Source organism: Piliocolobus tephrosceles, chromosome 1 (assembly GCF_002776525.5).
Source record: "Piliocolobus tephrosceles isolate RC106 chromosome 1, ASM277652v3, whole genome shotgun sequence".
Taxonomy (NCBI): Eukaryota; Metazoa; Chordata; class Mammalia; order Primates; family Cercopithecidae; genus Piliocolobus; species Piliocolobus tephrosceles.
In genome coordinates, this window is record NC_045434.1 from 205,628,429 (window position 1) to 205,648,227 (window position 19,799).

Consider the following 19,799-nt stretch of genomic DNA (forward strand, 5'->3'; position numbering starts at 1 on the left):
TGCAGGATGAAATTGAGTTTGGCTACATCGAGGCCCCCCACAAAGGCTTCCCCGTGGTGCTGGACTCCCCCCGAGATGGAAACCTAAAGGACTTTCCTGTGAAGGAGCTCCTGGTAAGATGCTTAGGGCCACTTGGGGATGGAGGATGATCCCGGAGACTCTCATAAGACAGAGTGATCAGGAGACCCTGGGCCACCCTGACATATTCGTCTGCTGCCCAGAGCCTCTGTTTCTCCTCTGCAAAACGGGTCACTTGGGATAGCTGCCTCTGAGGTCCTTTCCTGCTCTGATAACTGATGTTTTTCCAAAACATGGAGCGTTTTCTAGTGGGAAATGGGAACTAAGGGAAATAGAGTAAGACCTAGTTCCAGAGGCCCTGGTCCCTGCTGCTGCCCTTCCCCTCCAAATTGCAGCAAAATGAGTTAAGTAAGTTTCAAAGAAGAAAAAAACACAGTTATGCAATTGTCAGAAATCATGGTTCCGACTTCCAAGTTCATCAGCACCTTGAGGCTATGGTTTTCGGTGCATGTGTGGGTGTGTTTTTGTTTTTGTTTTCTGAGACGGAGTCTTGCTCTGTCACCCAGGCTGAAATGCAGTGGCTCACTGCAACTTCCATCTCCCGGGTTCAAGCGATTCTCCTGCCTCAGCCTCTCAAGTAGCTGGGATTACAGGCATGTACCATCACGCCTGGCTAATTTTTGTATTTGTACTAGAGATGGGGTTTCACCATACTGGCCAGACTGGCCTCGAACTCCTGACCTCAGGTGATCTGCCCAACTTGGCCTCCCAAAGTGCTGGGATTAGAGGCATGAGCCACTGTACTCGGCCTTGTTTTTTGTGTGTTTGTTTTTAAGCTATCTGACTCCTCCCATTCTGGATGCCATTCTCACTCCCCTTTTAGGCCCTCAACAACTTAGTGTGTGAGGGCAGAACTGAAATCAATCTTTCTTTTGTCTGCACTCTTCTGCCCTGAACACGCTGGGGGAGGTTTGAACAGGGCATGAAACAAGAGACTGGAGTAGGTCGGGGACTTTTCCCAAGGTCACATGCAGGACAGCGTTCCTGTCAGACGCCAGGGCTGCCCAGAGCTGACCCTGTGCCAGGTTCACACCTGTTCTGCCCCACATTCCTAACGCAGTGCCCTGTTCACAAGGAGATGCTAGAGCCAATGGCGTCGGCACAGAGCTTTGGAATGTTAGGCGGACCTGGTCTTGAGTCCTAATTGCACCTCTTAGCAGCCATGTGACCTTGGGCAAGCAATTACCTTCCACAAGCCTCAGTTTCCTCATCTGTAAAATGGGGATAGAAATGATATCAGTCTCACAGAATGTTGTGAAGATTGAAAGCGTTATATAAGACATCAGTGCCATGGCTAATATAATGACCATTATTCGCCGTTGTTCTGGTTATCATTCCCCGGGCCCTGTCCTCAGTGAGCCTATTGTCCACTTTCCCTAATACTGTGAGGAGTAGAGTCAAACCAACCACCAGCAATGGTTGCCACAGGCATGAGAAACGAGGCCTTTCCAGGTCACCACCTGCCTTCAGTATTCCAGGCTGGCCTGGTTCCAAGACCCTGGCTGCATTGTTCCTTGAGGCCCAGACCAGGCCCAGCTTTGTGCTGCATACCTGCCCACCTGTATGGTGCTGCAGAGCCCCAGCACCCCAGCCTCGGCAAGCTCCCATGTTGCCAGCTGGGGCCCCAAGGTGAGAAAGCGCTAAGCTGCTGCCATCCACCCCATGGGCTCAGCTGTCCCTGGAGCCTCTCAGCTGAGCCAGGATAAGCCACATCCTCCTACTCCACTGGATTTTGTCAGGCAAGCTTCATCCCAAGCCCAGTGCAAGCTCCCAAACAAGATTCCTATATTTGTACCCCAAAAGTCATGAGAGGAATCTTAAATTTCAGGGGCCAATGGGGTTATGTCTTGTGTGCTAACTCCAGTTTTTTGGAGCTCTGTGTGAAGAAGGGTTCTGAGGCTTCCTCTGGGCTCAGTGGCAAGTCTGGCAGGTTGAGACTGGGTTGAGATGGCATGTATATTCATAGCTGCCACTTTTGCATGTATTGGTCAGCTTCACCAAGTAACAAACCAACCCAAAATCTCCATGACTGACAACAGCAAAGGCCTGTGTCTTGCTGGCATTCCATGTTGATTGCTGCTGCTGGTCTGCCACTCTGCTTCTTCATGCCTTCCTCACTCTAGCACTCAAGGTGCCAGAGCAGCCCCAGTCTGGGAAATGCCATTCTCCTAGCACAGGGAGAAGTCAAAGAGTTGGCAGACACACGTGAGGGTTCCTATGGCTTCTGCTGTTCACTGGCATGCATCCCTTCTGCTCACATTTCATTGGCCAAAGCAAGTCATGTGACCAAGTCTGACACTGAGCAGGGAAGTATATTCCTTTTGCAGGAAGATGCCAGAAGTCACATGACAATGGGTCAGGATGCAAAATTCTCTTACTGCGCAGTAATAATACAAGCTGCTCCCCTTCCTCAGGTTACCTAATCTGGTACCTCTTTATAGATGGGGAAATGAGCCAGACGCAGTGGCTCACCCCTGTAATCCCAGCACTTTGGGAGGCCAAGGTGGGTGGATCACTTGAGGTCAGGAGTTCGAGACCAGCCTAGGCAACCCAGTGAAATCCCATCCCTACTAAAAATACAAAAATGAGGCAGGGGTGGTGCTTGCCTGTAATTGTAGCCACTGGGGAGGCTGAGGCAGGAGAATCACTTGAACCTGGAGGCAGAGGTTGCAGTGAGCTGAGATTGCACTACCTCACTCCAGCCTGGGCGACAGAGCAAGACTCCATCTCAAAAACAAGCAAACAACAACAACAACAAAACAGATGGGGAAACTGAAGGCGCATAACATAAAATGGGGACTAATCCTGAAATCACCAATATGTATCTGTGCTTGGGAAACAGAGGCACACACAGGAATGCAGATGCCCACATACCACATTCACACTCCCACGCACTCTCACACACACTCTCACCTGCACTCTCACACTGACACCGACGTGCTCACACACTCAGCCTCCCCGTGCCCAGGCCCCTGCTCTTTATTAATCATAGGAAGACCATGGACAACCCGCCTAGAAACTGAGTGCCCACAGACCCAGACTGAAGGTGGTAAAAGAGGGTAGCTGGCTTGGGGGCTGAGGACCCTGGCTGCAGAAGACTAATGCAGGTGTGTGCCCTCTGCCTAGGGCCCAGATTTTGGCTACGTGACCCGGGAGCCCCTCTTTGAGCCTGTCACCAGCCTTGACTCGTTTGGAAACCTGGAGGTCAGTCCCCCAGTGACCGTGAACGGCAAGACATACCCTCTTGGCCGCATCCTCATCGGGAGCAGTTTTCCTCTGTAAGAGAAGCCAGGCTGGGGCTGGGGGCTGTGGGAGTGGGGAGGTCACTGTTTCTCTTTTAGGGTGGCCTGGGTTGCTCACACATGGAGCAAGTGGCTGGGAGAATTGTTCCCTCCCACAACTTCCTGTTAAGAGACTGACACTCTTGGAAAGAAAATTAAGCTAAACTTTACATCTTCGTGTGATTTAGGATCTAATATATAACTAAATAAACAACTCTCTTCCCCACATGGAAAGGCGTATAATGAGATTATAAATCAGCTGGTTGGCCGAGCACGGTAGCTCTCACCTGTAATCCCAACACTTTGAGAGGCCAAGGTGGGCAGATCATTCGAGTCCAGGGGTTTGAGACCAGCTTGGGTAACATGGCAAACCCTGTCTCTACAAAAAATACAAAAATTAGCAAGCCATGGTGGCATGCACCTGTAGTCCCAGCTACTCAGGAGGCTGAGTTGGGAGGATCACTTGAGCCTGGGAGGTGGAGGTTGCAGTGAGCTGAGATCAGGCCACTGCACTCCAGCCTGGGCAACAGAAAGAGACCTCATCTCAAAAATAGGTAAATAGATGGATGGATGGATAGATAGATAGATAGATAGATAGATAGATAGATAGATAGATAGATACATAGGCTGGGCACAGTGGCTCATGCCTGTAATCCCAGCACTTTGGGAGGCAGAGGCAGGCAGATTGCTTAAGGCCAGGAGTTCGAGACCAGCCTGGACAACATGGCAAAACTTCGTCTCTACTAAAAATACAAGTATTAGCAGACATAGTGGTAATCCCAGCTTCTTGGGAGGCTGAGGCATGAGAATTGTTTGAACCTGGGAGGTAGAGGTTGCAGTGAGCTGAGATCATGCCCCTGTACTCCAGCCTGGGTGACAGAGAGAGATTTTGTCTCAAAAAAAATTAGGCCAGGTGCGGTGGCTCACGTCTGTAATCCCAGTACTTTGGGAGGCTGAGGTGGGCGGATCACCTGAGGTCTGGAGTTTGAGACCAGCCTGACCAACGTGGAGAAACCTCGTCTCTACTAAAAATACAAAATTAGCTGGGCGTGGTGGCACACGCCTGTAATCCCAGCTACCAGGAGGCTGAGGCAGGAGAATCGCTTGAACACAGAAAGCAGAGGTTGCAGTGAGCCAAGCTCGTGCCATTGCACTCCATCCTGGGCAACAAGAGTAAAACTGCGTCTCAGAAAACAAAATTAAATTAAATATTAAATAAATCAGCTGGGGAAGGGAGGGAGGAGTCCAGAAAAGGAAAACTGACAGGTATGAGTGGGAGCATACCAATGAATCCTCAGGAATACCATACTTAAAAGAAGTATGAGCAGATGTAGTCCTGCCCCAGAAATGTGACTCCCTGGCTCCCAGGCCTGTCCATGATTCTCCTCACTCCCTGCCCAGTTGATCCACCAGCCAGTGAAAAGATTCTTCCTTGTCAGGGCAGTCACTGGGGAGAAAGTGAATACCTTAGGTTCTCAGGCCACAAAAGGGCTGCCAGGAGCCTGCACAGATGGGATCAGCCAGGATTTGGGCACCAGGTTCCTCCGAGTCACATGGGATGCTCAACCTTCTGTGGGAGGCCACTGGCACAGGCAGCGATTGTTTGCCCACTCTTGCCTCCTTCTCCCTCCACTCAGTGGTCACTCATTCACTCAGCAACCATTTCCTGAGCACCAGCCAAGTGCCAGGCCCTGTGTCAGGCACAGGGTCCCAAACAGGAGGCCTAGCCCCTGCCTTCTAGGAGATGGCAGAGGTCTCAGGCATGCACATAGACCCTGATGAAATAGAGGGACGTACAATGACAGAAAGAATGACAGGGAGTCAAGGCAGCCCAGGGAAGGGCCCCCAATCCCCTTGAGGAGCTCAGGGAGGGCCCCTTAAAGACAAATATTTATTGAGAACCTACTCTGTGCCAGGCACAATTCTAGGCTCTGGGGATACAGCAGTGACCGAACAGACGAAGTCCCAGCTCTCAGGGAGTTTACAACTGGGTAAGGGCAGGACAGCAAATAAACATGGAAGCAAGTAAATCAATTAGATAATTCTGAATGCTGATACATGCAATGGAGAAGATAAAACAGGGTGACTTGATAAAACATTCCTGGGGACAGGGGTGCCTTAGCTGTTGTTTGTTTGAAGACGTGACTAGAGTTGAGGCTTGGATGTTAAGAAGTAGGCAGCTGGCTGGGCGCGGTGGCTCACGCCTATAATCCCAGCACTTTGGGAGGCCGAGGCGGGCGGATCACGAGGTCAGGAGATCAAGACCACCCTGGCTAACACGGTGAAACCCCATCTCTACTAAAAATACAAAAAACTAGCTGGGCGAGGTGGCGGGCACCTGTAGTCCCAGCTACTCGGGAGGCTCAGGCAGGAGAATGGAGTGAACCCGGGAGGCGGAGCTTGCAGTGAGCCAAGATCGCACCACTGCACTCCAGTCTGGGCGACAGAGCGAGACTCCGCCTCAAAAAAAAAAAAAAAAAAGAAGTAGGCAGCCATCAGGAGATCATAAAGGAAGCGCCTTCCATACAGAAGGAACAGCAAAAGGAAAAGCCCCAAGCGATAGCAAGTGTAGCAGGCGGCTGGAGCAGACAGAACTAGGGGAAGGGAGGGAAGCAAGGGAGGAGGGCCGGCCAGGAGCCAGATCAGAAGGGAATTTCTTGGCCACCCTAAGGAGCTAGGGTTATCCTCAGAGGATAATGGAGAGATTGAAGACCTTGGGAGTCTAGAAATGAGGAAGGGCTGGCCAGGCACGGTGGCTCACGCCTGTAATCCCAGCACTTTGGGAAGCCGAGGTGGGCAGGTCACAAAGTTAAGAGATCGAGACCATCCTGGCCAACATGGTAAAACCCCATCTCTACTAAAAATGCAAAAAAATAGCTGGGCATGCTGGTGGACACCTGTAGTCCCAGTACTTGGGAGGCTGAGGCAGGAGGATCACTTGAACCAGGGAGGCAGAGGTTGCAGTTAGCCGAGAGCATGCCACTGCACTGGCAACAGAGTTAGACTCCATCTCAAAATACAAAAACAAACAAGCAAACAAAAAACAGAAATGAGGAAGGGCTTTCTGGAGGAGGTGTCTCTTGAACTGATTAAAGATTAAAATAAGTCCAGGCACAGTGGCTCACGCCTGTAATCCAGCATTTTGGAAGGCTGAGGCGAGTAGATCACGAGGTCAGGAGTTCAAGACCAGCCTGGCCAACATGGTGAAACCCTGTCTCTACTAAAAATGCAAAAATTAGCCAGGCGTGGTGGCACATGCCTATAGTCCCAGCTACTCAGGATGCTGAGGCAGGAGAATTGCTTGAACCTGGGAGGCAGAGGTTGCAGTGAACCAAGATCACGCCACTGCACTCCAGCCCGGGCAACATAGCAAGACTCCATCTCGGGAAAAAAAAAAGATTAAAATAAGTGGAAGTTAATGTAGCAAAGAAGCACATGGATGAGGGCAGATCTGGGAGCCCTCCTGTGCCCTAGCCCCCTCCGGCAGACCAGGTGGGACTCTCACACACAGAATGTGGCCTCCGCACAGTCACAGGCACCCTCGAGGGCTGAAGCCTGGGCTCCATGCCCTTCATACAGGCCGCAGCTGCAACTAACACCTACTTCTTTCCCCTTGGACTCAAACGCCTTACTGCCTGTGCCAGGGTCTCTTAACCCAGCCTAGTCTCCTTCCTGGGACTTCTCTGCTGATGCCACTCTGGGTGGGACACATGGGATGGGTCCCAGAGACCAAACTCCTTTCGCAGGCCCTCTGGTAAGGTGGGTAGTTTTCTGAAACTCCTCTTCCTCCCTTCTCCAGGTCTGGTGGTCGGAGGATGACCAAGGTGGTGCGAGACTTCCTGAAGGCCCAGCAGGTGCAGGCGCCCGTGGAGCTCTACTCGGACTGGCTGACTGTGGGCCACGTGGATGAGTTCATGTCCTTTGTCCCCATCCCTGGCACAAAGGTAAGCTAGCCCCCTGTGGCTGGAGTGAATGGGGTAGCGACAAACCCATGTATTACCAGCCCCTGCCAGCAGGGGGCAAGAGCTAGGGGAATCAGACAGCATAAAGGAAGGAGGAAGTAGGCCAAAGCTGGTTTGCATGTTGTTGCTGTGGTGGGTAAAATTTTAACCCCATAAATCCAAAATGTTAGCATTTCAACATATAATCAACCTAAAAATTATTAACAAGAGATTTAAATTCTTTTCTCATACTAAATCTTCAAAACCTGATAAGGATTTTTACTCATATGATACATCTCAATTCAGACTAGCCACAGCTCAAGTGTTCAATAGTCACACAAGGCTAGTGGCTACTGTGTTGGCGGTAACACTCTAGAGAGAAATAGAGTATGCACCTGTGGCACTGGAAAGAGGTTCTTTCATTTTCTTATGGGTACAACTTCATACCCTGGAAATTCCCTGCAAATTGCATGGCTGCTTGGCAACTTGGAGAAGTCCTGTCCAAGGCCACCTTTGGCTCTGAGCCTTGACCTGGTGACATTGCTGAGGTAGAGGAAAGGTGAGAAATATTCCTCTGAAGCAGAGAACACCCTCCCCGGCAGCCTTTGCCACTCGGCGTGGGGGGCCTGAGGCAATGAGCAGGCAAGGCGCTGGGTCCGCAGCACAGGGCCTCCGCCGTGCTCCTTGGGTGCCTTCCCACTGCTGACTCTGTCCCTCTGGACTGTCTCTTGGAGAAATTCCTGCTGCTTATGGCCAGCACCTCGGCCTGCTACAAGCTCTTCCGAGAGAAGCAGAAGGACGGCCATGGAGAGGCCATCATGTTCAAAGGTGAGTGGTCACAGGGCCTTGGCAGGAAGTGGCGAGCTGGAGGCCCCAGAGAGACCTCGGGAGGGTGGCGCAGATGAGCACTTTGTCCCTGAGCACCCAGCTCCGCTTCCCTGGGTGTCTGGCCTGATCCGGGGTTTGCGAGGTCGCCGTGGTGGGAAGCACCTCTGGCCTCCTGTGACCTTTGCTGTGGTTGGGTGGACTGTGAGCAGCCCATAGCTCCTTTGTGTCACCAGCAGTGCATAGCGCATCTTCAAGGCCTAGTGTATACTTGAAATGGCAGCAGACCCAGTGGAGGGTTAAATGGTTGAAAACTGACATGCAGCTAAGTCGGGTGGCTCATGCTTACAATTCCAACACCTTCGGAGGCTGAAGCAGGAGGATCACTTGAGGCCAGGAGTTCGAGACCAATCTGGGCAACATAGTGAGAGCCCCATCTCTATAATACTTTTTTTTTTTTTTTGAGACAGAGTTCCACTCTTGTTGACCAGGCTGGAGTGCAATGATGAAAGCTTGGCTCGCTACAACCTCTGCCTCCCAGGTTCAAGCGATTCTCCTGCCTCAGCCTCCCAAAAAGCTGGGATTACAGGCGTGCACCACCAAGCCCAGCTAATTTTTTGTATTTACTAGAGATGGGGTTTCTCCATGTTGGTCAGGCTGGTCTCGAACTCCTGTCCTCAGGTGAACCACCTGCCTCAGCCTCACAAAGTGCTGGGATTACAGGCATGAGCCACCACACCCAGCCTCTCTATAATAAAAATTTTGAAAAAGAAAAGAAAACTGATGTGCAGTCTGCATTCAAGGAGCTTGTATTTTAGAAAGAGAGATAGAGAGAAAAATAGATACAATACAATTTAGGGACAGGAAGAAAAGTGGACTTTGGTGGGCAAAAGGCATATGGTCAGACATCGTGGTTGTCAGCCCAGGAGTGAGACATGATCTTCTACATTTGGACATTCACATAATTGGGACATACATAGACGGGATGAGATTTGCATTTGAATTGATCACGGAAAGAGGGAAAGATGATCAGGTGGAGACAGCCAGCCAGGTTATGGACACCATGCCAATTCCTCATACTTTTTTTTTCTTTTTCAACTTCTATTTTAGATTTAGGGGGTACATGTGCAGGTTTGTCACCTGAGTATATTGTGTAATTTGGGATATGAATGATCCCATCACACAAGTACTGAGCATAGTGGCCAATAGTTAGTCATTCAGCTCTTTCCCTCCTGTCTCCCTCCCCACTTTAGTAGTCCCCAGTGTTTTGCTGTTGCCATCCTTATGTCCAATACCTTTTTTATTGTGACAAAATATACCTAATCTAATACATTTGTTTGTTTTTTCTTTGTTTTGTTTTGTTTTATCTGAGACAGAGTTTTGCTCTGTCTCCCAGGCTGGAGTGCAGTGGCGCGATCTCGGTTCACTGCAAACTCTACTTCCCAGGTTCACGCCATTCTCCTGCCTCGGCCTCCCAAGTGGCTGGGACTACAGGCACCCGCCACCATGCCCAGCTAAATTTTTTTGTATTTTTAGTAGAGACAGGATTTCACCGTATTAGCCAGGATGGTCTCGATCTCCTGACCTCGTGATCCGCCCACCTGGGCCTCCCAAAGTGCTGGGATTACAGACGTGAGCCACCGTGCCCGGCCTACATTTGTTATTTTAACCATTAGTAAGGGCACAGTTCCGGGACATTAAACACATCTACAATGCTGGCTAAGCATCAGCACTCTCTATATCCATTATACTTTTTTTTTTTCTTTGAGATGGAGTCTCGCTCTGTCACCCAGGCTGTAGTGCAGTGGTGCAATCTTAGCTCACTGCAAGCTTTGCCTCCAAGGTTCAAGCCATTCTCCTCCCTCAGCCTCCCGAGTAGCTGGAACTACAGGTGCCCGCCACCATGCCTGGCTAATTTTTTGTATTTTTAGTAGAGACAGGGTTTCACCGTGTTAGCCAGGATGGTCTCAATCTCCTGACCTCATGATCTGCCCGCCTCGGCCTCCCAAAGTGCTGGGATTACAGGCGTGAGCCACCATGCCCAGCCTGTTTTTTTCTTAAATTACTTTTGTCACTTTTCTGCTTGGTATCCACTCCCACAGCTGGTTGATACTTACATGACTGCCCCTCAGATCCAAAGACAGTGCTCCTGACTGTCACTGATGTCTAGGACAGACAAGACCAATTTAACACCACCACCCTTTTTAAATTCCCCATCAATGGGAAGTTTGTTCTTGGATTGGCAAGCTTGAGTCCTGACTTTCTGGAGGCTTCCTCTCTAATATTAAACATACCCTCAAAAACTACCCATAGGATATAGGGACCATTATTTTTGTACAAATAGGGACAAGCAGTGCCCCAGATTTCTCCTTGTATTTTAGAAAGAGAGATAGAGAGAAAATAGATATAATGCAGTTTGGGCACAGGAAGAAAAGTGGACTTTGATGGGCAGAAGGCATGGTCAGACATCATCGCCGTCAGTATAGGAGTGAGACATTATTTCCTGGACTTAGACATTCACATAATTGGGACAGACATAGAGAGGATGCGCGGATGTGCAGTCAGCAGAGACTGGAAGTGCACAGCAGACCTGGAGAGGAAGGCGAGTCAGGCAATACCAAAGAGCCAGGATCTCTGCTGGATCAGGGCCCACGACATTGGGGGAAAACACATCCCTTTAAAAGACAATAAAAACTACAGGCTTGGCCGGGCGCGGTCGCTCAAGCCTGTAATCCCAGCACTTTGGGAGGCCGAGACAGGTGGATCACGAGGTCAGGAAATCGAGACCATCCTGGCTAACACGGTGAAACCCCGTCTCTACTAAAAAAAATACAAAAAAAATAGCCGGGCGATGTGGCAGGCACCTGTAGTCCCAGTTACTCGGAGGCTGAGGCAGGAGAATGGCATAAACCCGGGAGGCGGAGCTTGCAGTGAGCTGAGATCTAGCCACTGCACTCCAGCCTGGGCGACACAGCGAGACTCTGTCTCAAAAAAAAAAAAAAAAACTACAGACTTGCCCTCAAGAAAAATTCTTATATGAACCTATCCCCTGAACTTAGATCAGTTTTAGAAAATCACAGATCCCTAAAGTTTTCTGTCTCTACCTGGACCCTGCCTTCTGAGTCCCTAAGCCTCAAAGATTACATCCAGCTTATAGCTGGGCATCTTTGCTGCTATCCAGCTATAAACCTGGGAAGTGCAATGGACCAGCAGGCTCTTCCCAGATGAGGCCAAAAAAGAATAAATAATAGGTTAAGAGCATAGGCTCTGGAATCAGACTGATCTGCACACCAACTCTGCTGCTTGCTAAATAATGTAAGACCTGGGACAAGTCACATAACTTCTCTGTGCCTCAGTTTCCTCATTTTTCAGGGTAGCGACTACCCCATAGAAATGTGGGGAGGATCCATGAGTTAATTCAATGTAAAGCATTTAGAAGAGTGTCGGCCACACAGTAGGTGCTCATTGAGCATTAGGCATTACTAATCAAGCTGGAAGCCATATAAGCCATCGTGTGGTATGGGAGCCAGACGCAGGCCACTCCAGAGCAGCAGCCAAGATGAGGCAGTTCTGGAAAATGGGAAGGGTGTCCCCTTTGGCCATGCTGCTTCTGCCACATTCATGCTGGTCAGCTGCTCATCCTTAGGAGCAGACTCTAGGTGGGAGAACCAGGGGGCTACTTGTACCACCCCTGACCCCACTGGCCAGAGTGAGAGCAAGGCAGCTGCCACCACTGTCCTGGCTCAGATGTCATAGTCAACACTGGAGAAAAGAGTATGTGCTGCCCTTCCCAGACAGAGGGGGCCTGATTTCTCCTGGGAGTGCCCTCCTGTGATCCAGCCTGTCCCCAGCCCCATCTCCCCAGTCCCGGTCCAGCAGTTAGCCCAGGGACTGGAGGGTCTTGGCAAAAGGGGAACCCCCAGCCTGGGTATCTAAAGCTTGACCATCCCCTGACCTTTGACCCCTGCAGGCTTGGGTGGGATGAGCAGCAAGCGAATCACCATCAACAAGATTCTGTCCAACGAGAGCCTCGTGCAGGAGAACCTGTACTTTCAGGTGAGGGCAGGGCAGGGGTGCCGGGCCAGAGGACCCCTGGGAGGGATGAGGCTCAGGCCCTCACATCCTTGGGCCTTCCGTAGAGAATGGCCGAGGGCTCAGAAGCTCCTGACCTGGAGCACAGCAGCACAGGGAAGAGCCTCCACCAGCATTCAGCCAGCCTCCTTGCTTTACTTCTGGGTTAAAGTCCCGGGGTTAAAGGAGTGTCAAATTGTGCCGCCCCCTCACTTGGGACTAGGACCATGGGCAACTCACTAAGGCTGTCTTTGGTTCTCTTATCTCTAAAAACGGGATAATGGGGGCCACACACAGTGTCTCATGCCTGTAATCTCAGTACTTTGGGAAGCCAAGGCGGGAGGATTGTTTAAGGCCGGGGGTTTGAGACCAACCTGGGCAACATAGTGAGACACTTGTCTCTACAAAATAAATCAATAAATAAAAATTTTGGCCAGGCGTGGTGGCTCATGCCTGTAATCCCAACTCTTTGGGAGGCCGAGGCGGGCAGATCACCTGAGGTCAGGAGTTCAAGGCCAATATGGCCAACATATTGAAACTCCATCTCTACCAAAAATACAAAAATTAGCCAGGCGTGGTGGTGGGTGCCTATAATCCCAGCTACTTGGGAGACTGAGGCAGGAGAATCACTTGAACCTGGGAGGTGGAGGTTGCAGTGAACTAAGATCATGCCACTGCACTCCAGCCTGGGCAATGGAGCAAGGCTCAGTCTCAAAAAAAAAAAAAAATTAAAAGGGGATAATAATAGCATCTATATCACAGGGCTGGAGCTTAAATAAGCAGTCTATGTAATGCCCTTAGAAGTACCAGGCACATGTACACATTAGCTTTTGTTATTACCAAAATCATCAGTGTTGGGTGGCCCGAGGGGTCACTGAGGTGCTGTGTGGGAAGCACTTAGCACAGGGACCGGCTCTAGTGAGTGCTGGGGAAATGGCAGCTGCTGCTCTGACATCTGTGACCATCCTCTGTCCTGAACCCTGGTAGACAGGGCCGGGGAGAGGCTGCAGAGGTACCCACTGAGTGCTAGAAGTCTCTCTGGAATGCCGGGGCCCCTGGCCTGGTGCTGCAGACAGGGATGGGGTTGACAAGGTGGCAGGTGTGTGTCCCCCTCACCTGCATGCCCTCCCTCCTTTCTCCTTCCCAGCGCTGCCTGGACTGGAACCGTGACATCCTCAAGAAGGAGCTGGGACTGACAGAGCAGGACATCATTGACCTGCCTGCTCTGTTCAAGATGGACAAGGACCACCGCGCCAGAGCCTTCTTCCCAAACATGGTGAGGCCCTGCGGACCCCGACCCTCGCCTCATGCCAGTATAGGGCAGCCAGATCCAGAAGGACCCCTCAACTGAGGCTGTCCAATGGGGAGGCCCAGGTCCCAATCCTGGCTGCACTGCTGTGTGACCTCACCTCAGGCACTTGCCCTCTCTGGGCCTCCATTTCCTCCTAGGGGTAATATGCTCGTCCTAGCTGCTTCACTGAGATACTGGGAACCCTTTTTCTTAACAGATAGGAAAGTGCTGTGCAAAAAATTAAAAGTCCTTTCTGTACAGAAGGGATTCCTGTTACATAGAGGAGAGTCTTCCATAACATAGAAAGAGGTTAGAACAATACATATGCACACATGGATACATGTATACACACATGCGCACACATAAACACACGTGCATGCGTGGACACATATACATACACGTGCACACAGAAATACGTGCACGCATGAACATATATACACACACACAGAAATACACATGCACACACAAATGCATACATACTCATGCATGTGTGCACATTCATACACATGTACATGTACACACTGATGCATGCATATATAGCCATGTATACATCCATGTACAGACATGTGAATGCTTTTGCACACATGTACATACAGAGGCAGATTGCCTGGTTCTCCGCCTCAGCTCTGCCATTTGTGAGTGACTTAGACACGCTCCGTCCCTATCCAATCACAGTTACTACTTCACAGGTTGCTGTGAGGGTTCAGTGAGCTTAGGACGGGCATGTATATAGTAGATGCTCACTAAATGGAAGCTGTTACCATCACAATCACCCATCACAGGTGAACATGATCGTGCTGGACAAGGACCTGGGCATCCCCAAGCCATTCGGGCCACAGGTCGAGGAGGAGTGCTGCTTGGAGATGCACGTGCGTGGCCTCCTGGAGCCCCTGGGCCTCGAATGCACCTTCATCGACGACATTTCTGCCTACCACAAGTTTCTGGGGGAAGTCCACTGTGGCACCAACGTCCGCAGGAAGCCCTTTACCTTCAAGTGGTGGCACATGGTGCCCTGACCTGCCAGGGGCCCTGGTGTTTGCCTCCTTCCCTGAGTTCTCCAGACCCCTCACATGCCCAGAGCCTTCTGCTGACATGGACTGGACAGCCCCGCTGGGAGACCTTTGGGACGTGGGGTGGGATTTGGGGTATCTGTGCCTTGCCCTCCCTGAGCGGGGCCTCAGTGTCCTCTGAAGCCATCCCCAGTGAGCCTCGACTCTGTCCCTGCTGAAAATAGTTGGGCCAGTGTCTCTATAGCCCTGACATAAGGAACAAAACAAAACACAGCAAACCATGTGCCCAAACCGTTCCCCAAAGAATTTTGAGTCTCTAGTCTGACATTGAATGAGGGGAGAAGGGAAGGAGATTCTGGGATCGCCAGTTCTTCCAGCAGCCATGCTCTGAAAATCAAGGTAGAATCCATGGAAAGGGACCCCAGGACCCCAGGACCCTAGACGTATCTTGAACTGCCATCATCATTTCAAATCCACCTCCCTCAGGGTTTCCAGGTGGCCACCTCCAATTTTTCATTCCTTACCAATCTCTCAAATCCTCTTGGCTTTCTCTCTGCAGCATGGACACTGTTGGCTAGTCCTCCCCACTCCCTGAGGGTCCAGTAAGTTTGCTTAGAACCTTCCTGGAAATATTTCATCTGAGCAGGTTTCCCCACGTGTGGGATGCTCCTTTTGCCTCATCTGTCTCATGGATGCAGGTTCCCCCGCATGCATGGGGATTTCTCCCCAGACCAGCATACTTGTGGCCTGAGAGTTCAATGTGTAAAGATGCCCCTGGTCAGCCATATCCACCTTCTCTTGCCTGGTCCTTGATTCTCTGGCCAGTCCCTGACCTTCCTCCTCCCACTGCCTTGATTTTCTTCCTTTTTATTCCTGATGCCATCTGTCCAGGCAACTAGACAAGAACTTGTTCACCAGCAGCCAGAATCAGGCCTTTCCCGGGGCATAATAAGTGACCAGCCCCTCCTCCCCAGACATCAGATCCAACACGTAAGGACCCTGGCCTGCCCTCCAGCCCAACAGCCAGTTCTGGGTTAGCTGCCAGCTTAGGGGTGGTTTGATTATCCCATTGAAATTCACCAGTGCATTTGCCAAAGACCCTCTCATTTGGACATACCCAGATTCATTCCTGGCTCCAAGTGAAAAGACTCAATTTCAATCTTTAAAGGTTCCTTTAGGGCCAGAAGAATAAATGAATTATAATCCCATTTTGAAGAACCAATTCATAACCAATGAAAAGGTTATAATGTAATTATATTCTTGGAGGAACAAGATTTTCATTTGGGATTATTTCTTTCAACCATTCAACAAACATTTGTTGTATGCCCCTAAGCGCCAGGCACGGCATTGGGCTCTGCAAACACAGTGGTTAGTAGCAATCTGCACCTGGTCCCTACTGGCATGGAACCCATCAGTCCCCAACATGCAAAGTTCACATGTAAAGGCCAGCCCCTGCCCCTTCAGTGATGCGTTCTTTAGAAATGCCAGCCCACTATATTCAGAAATCCATCCTCAGGGCACAAAACTTCCAGCAAGTCACTGTCGTGGTGAAATGGGCGGTGAGAGGGGGTCTTGTTTAAACAGCCCTCCTTCCCATCCAGCTGGCCAGTACCCATCCAGTGAGTCCCCAGAGCCTCCAGAAGCCGTTGTCTCCTCTCTGGGGACAGCAACTCCTGCCTTTGGAGGCCAAAGCCCCAGATCTCTCCAGCCCCAGAGCTGAAAACACCAAGTGCCTATTTGAGGGTGTCTGTCTGGAGACTTAGAGTTTGTCATGTGTGTGTGTGTTTGGTTAATGTGGGTTTATGGGTTTTCTTTCTTTTTTTTTTTTTTAGTCTACATTGGGGGAAGTGAGCGCCTCCCACGTGCAGACAGTGTGTCTTTATAGATTTTTCTAAGGCTTTCCCCAATGATGTCGGTAATTTCTGATGTTTCTGAAGCTCCCAGGACTCACACGCCCTTTCCCATCTCACTTGCCCACCCAGTGTGACGACCCTCGGTGTGGATGTACCCCTGTGGACTCATGGCTCTTCCCCACCCCCACCTTCTATAAATGTAGGCCTAGAACACGCTTCTCTGTTGCAAAACTCAGCTAAGTTCCTGTTTCCACCTTGATGTTGAAATATCCTATGTAAGAGGGCAGGGGGTGTCGTGAAGATGGCAAGAAGAACACAGTTTCAAATTTCTGGAAAAGAGCCTGTGGTAGAGAGCTAAAGATGTTTAGGGAAGAGCTCGACTAAAGAACAATGAAATAAATGGTCCAAGGGGAAGTCACATGGCTGTTGGTGTGATATTCTTTGCTGCTTCATAGACACGGCCTGGAGTGAGGCAAGCCACATACTGGGCCTTCCTGGTCCTGCAGCCCCTGCTGTTCTGGGCATGGGGTCTGCGCTCTCAGCATAGGTATCTCGAGGGTTCGGAATCCCCCACACACTCAGTGACTGCATATTACATGGCCACCCCCGAAGGCGAAGACCAGTACCTGCAATAAAGTCTGACCGTGTTGTTCTGATGGGGTTCCCCAGGAGCAGACCCTGAGATGAGCATTTGAGAACAAGTGATTTATTAAGAAAGGGCTGGGCACAGTGGCTCATGCCTGTAACCTCAGCACTTTGGGAGGCCGAGGCAGGAGGATCACTTGGGCCCAAGAGTTCCATACAAGCTTAGGCAACATAGTGAGATCCCCATCTCTATAAAAAATTTTTAAAAATAGCTGGACATGGTGGCACATGCCTGTAGTCCCAGCTACTCGGGAGGCTGACGCAAGAGGATAGATTGAGCCTAGGACGTGGAGTCTGCACGGGGCCACGATTGTGTCACTGCACTACACTCCAACCCACATGACAGAGCAAGACTCTGTCTCAAAAAAAAGAGCCTCCAGGAGAAACCAAGATGGGAACTGGGGGAGCAGGCCAAGGAAGGGGAAGAAACCATACAAGAGTGTGATGTGAAGCCTCAGACCGATCCCTGGAGAGCTCTGGAGCATAAAAGGCACCTCTGAGCTGTCCTGTCTGGAGGCTGAGTCTTTGTCCGTCTGCACCAGTCATTGGCTGTGGGGACTTTGGCCCTCTCAATGGGTGAGAGGGTACCAGGAGCTCACAGACAACCATCTAAAGATCACAACTGGGATTAGGAGCAAAGTCACAGGCTGGGGGAATGGGCTGCCACAACCAGAAGAGGGTCTGGGCAGGGCACCAGCCATGTCCACTGCTCTGGGTGATGCTGTGTTCTTTTAATAAAAAGCTATTACACACAAGTATTTGTGATTTGACCCATGGTATGAAAATCCATACAACATAACCGTGATCTAACAGGGTCTTTGTGTACAAACCCCTGAGGCCCTAAAACGGAGCCACCTGATTGGTTGCTGAGTCTAGAAGCTGCTTCCAAGTTCTTTGGGAGACACCTGGGGCCCTTCTCACTCCTTAGTCCCATCTTGGGCTTCTGGACAAATGTCTTGGTGCCACTGTTTTAAAGAGGCCACTGCAAAATGAAAATCACTGGTTGACTTACTCCCAGGCTTAACCCAGGCGACCAGGCCTCTGAAATCCCCTTTTTGGGGGTTTGTTTTGTTGTTTTTTTGAGACAGTCTTGCTCTGTCGCCAGACTAGAGTGCAGTGGCATGATCTTGGCTCACTGCAACCTCCAGCTCCCTGGTTCAAGTGATTCTCCTGCCTCAGCCTCCAGAGTAGCTGGGATTACAGGCACGTACCACCACATCCAGGTAATTTTTGTATTTTTAGTGGAAACAGGGTTTCATCATGTTGGCCAGGATGGTCTTGATCTCCTGACCTTGTGATCTGCCCACCTCGGCCTCCCAAAGTGCTGGGATTACAGGTGTGAGTCACTGTGCCCTGCTGAAATCCCCTTTTATACCCAACTAATGTGGTCCAAGCCACTGCAAGGCCAATCTTTCATGGATTTCCTGACCCATCTAGTTCTGCAACTCCCCAAGGGATGCTGGGATGTTCAACAAGTTCATCCTGGTGATATTTTCACATCTTGGCCAATCACCCACCTCAGGGTCACTGAGTGTCACCTTGAGACTTTTGAGCAGCACTTTCCAGTAGAAATATAATGCAAGCTACATAATGTGATCTTGAATTTCCTGGTAGTCACATTTAAAAAGTAAAATGCAGGTGAAATTAATTTTAATAATATATTTTCTTTAGCCCAATCTATCCAAATCATTATCATTTCAATATGTAATCCAAATTTTAAAATTTCAGTGAGATATTTTACATTCTCATTTTTGGTAGTAAGTCTTTGAAATCTAATGTTTATTTTATACTTATATCACACATCTATTCAGACTAGCCACATTTTAAGTGCTCAATAGCCACAAGTGGCTATCATATTGGAAGGTATTGTTCTAGAATCTTCTCTGCCAGGCTGAGCGCCAATTGTGGAAATAGGCACATTCCTTAAACCCCCAGAGTCCAGCTAGTTTGACTGCAATGGTTAATAAAAGTTTATTGTAATAATACTGAGAAGAGAAATGTAAAATAGACACGAGCCATCACTGGCCCTGGTATGCAGACCCTTGCCCTTCCAGAAAGTCCTCTTGTCTGAATCATGGCTGCTGCCAAGTTACCAGGACCTCCCTCTCTCTCTGCAAGGTGATTGTCTTTGGCCAAGTTCCCTCTGCCCACTGTCAAGATGGGAACGCCCCACCAGGTCCTCTCTTTACTCTCACTGTTCCTGTGGATACAACTGATTCTGCATTTAATCTAAAATGTGTACTTGGAGTCCCAGGTGAGAGCAGCTTGTCATCTCAGATTCCTCCAGCATTCCAGATGGGATCTGAGCCACACCTTGGCATAGCCAAAACCCCATGGAAGTGGTTGGGGGGAGGTCTCTCCCCAGAAACAAAAAGCAGCCAAGGAATCAATCTGCCTCACCAGTGAGATTCATGTAGGATCCTCACCCAAGTGGTATCAGATCCAAGGGGCTGATGGAAAAGTTATTAGCAACTAAATACAGTGAGTGACACCAAATGGCGGCATGTAGGATCCCTTCTCTAGGTGGACATGCAGAAAAAGGATGCCCCCAGGCAGACAGCCCGGCTCTGCAGCCTTGTCTCAAGCCTGGTTGATGTGAAAGACCTTCACCCCATCACCCTGGCCAGCTGGGCTCCTTTTCAGCCCTGATCTTTGAAAAAGCAAAGGTCTTCTCTGGGTAGTCTCTAAGGAAACTACTGGGTTCAGGCCACGCCAGCTTGGCCTCGACCCCTCACCTTCCATCAGCAAAAGTCTGCTTTCTGACAGCCCTGGTTACACCCAAAGATGACTAACAGTCTCTGACC

The 19,799-nt window shown here is 50.1% G+C and overlaps 1 protein-coding gene across 1 annotated transcript in view; it reads left to right on the forward strand.

Annotated features, from left to right (window-relative positions):
- Positions 1–16,768, forward strand: part of PADI2 (peptidyl arginine deiminase 2) — a 54,750-nt gene extending 37,982 nt beyond the window's left edge. Inside the window, exons 10-16 of the mRNA XM_023219836.2 lie at positions 6–113; positions 3,205–3,356; positions 7,159–7,303; positions 8,035–8,128; positions 12,096–12,181; positions 13,344–13,472; positions 14,270–16,768. Coding sequence (XP_023075604.1) covers positions 6–113; positions 3,205–3,356; positions 7,159–7,303; positions 8,035–8,128; positions 12,096–12,181; positions 13,344–13,472; positions 14,270–14,503 — 948 coding nt within the window. The 3' untranslated portion in view covers positions 14,504–16,768. The remainder of the gene's footprint in view (positions 1–5; positions 114–3,204; positions 3,357–7,158; positions 7,304–8,034; positions 8,129–12,095; positions 12,182–13,343; positions 13,473–14,269) is intronic.
- Positions 16,769–19,799: the final 3,031 nt, after the last annotated feature.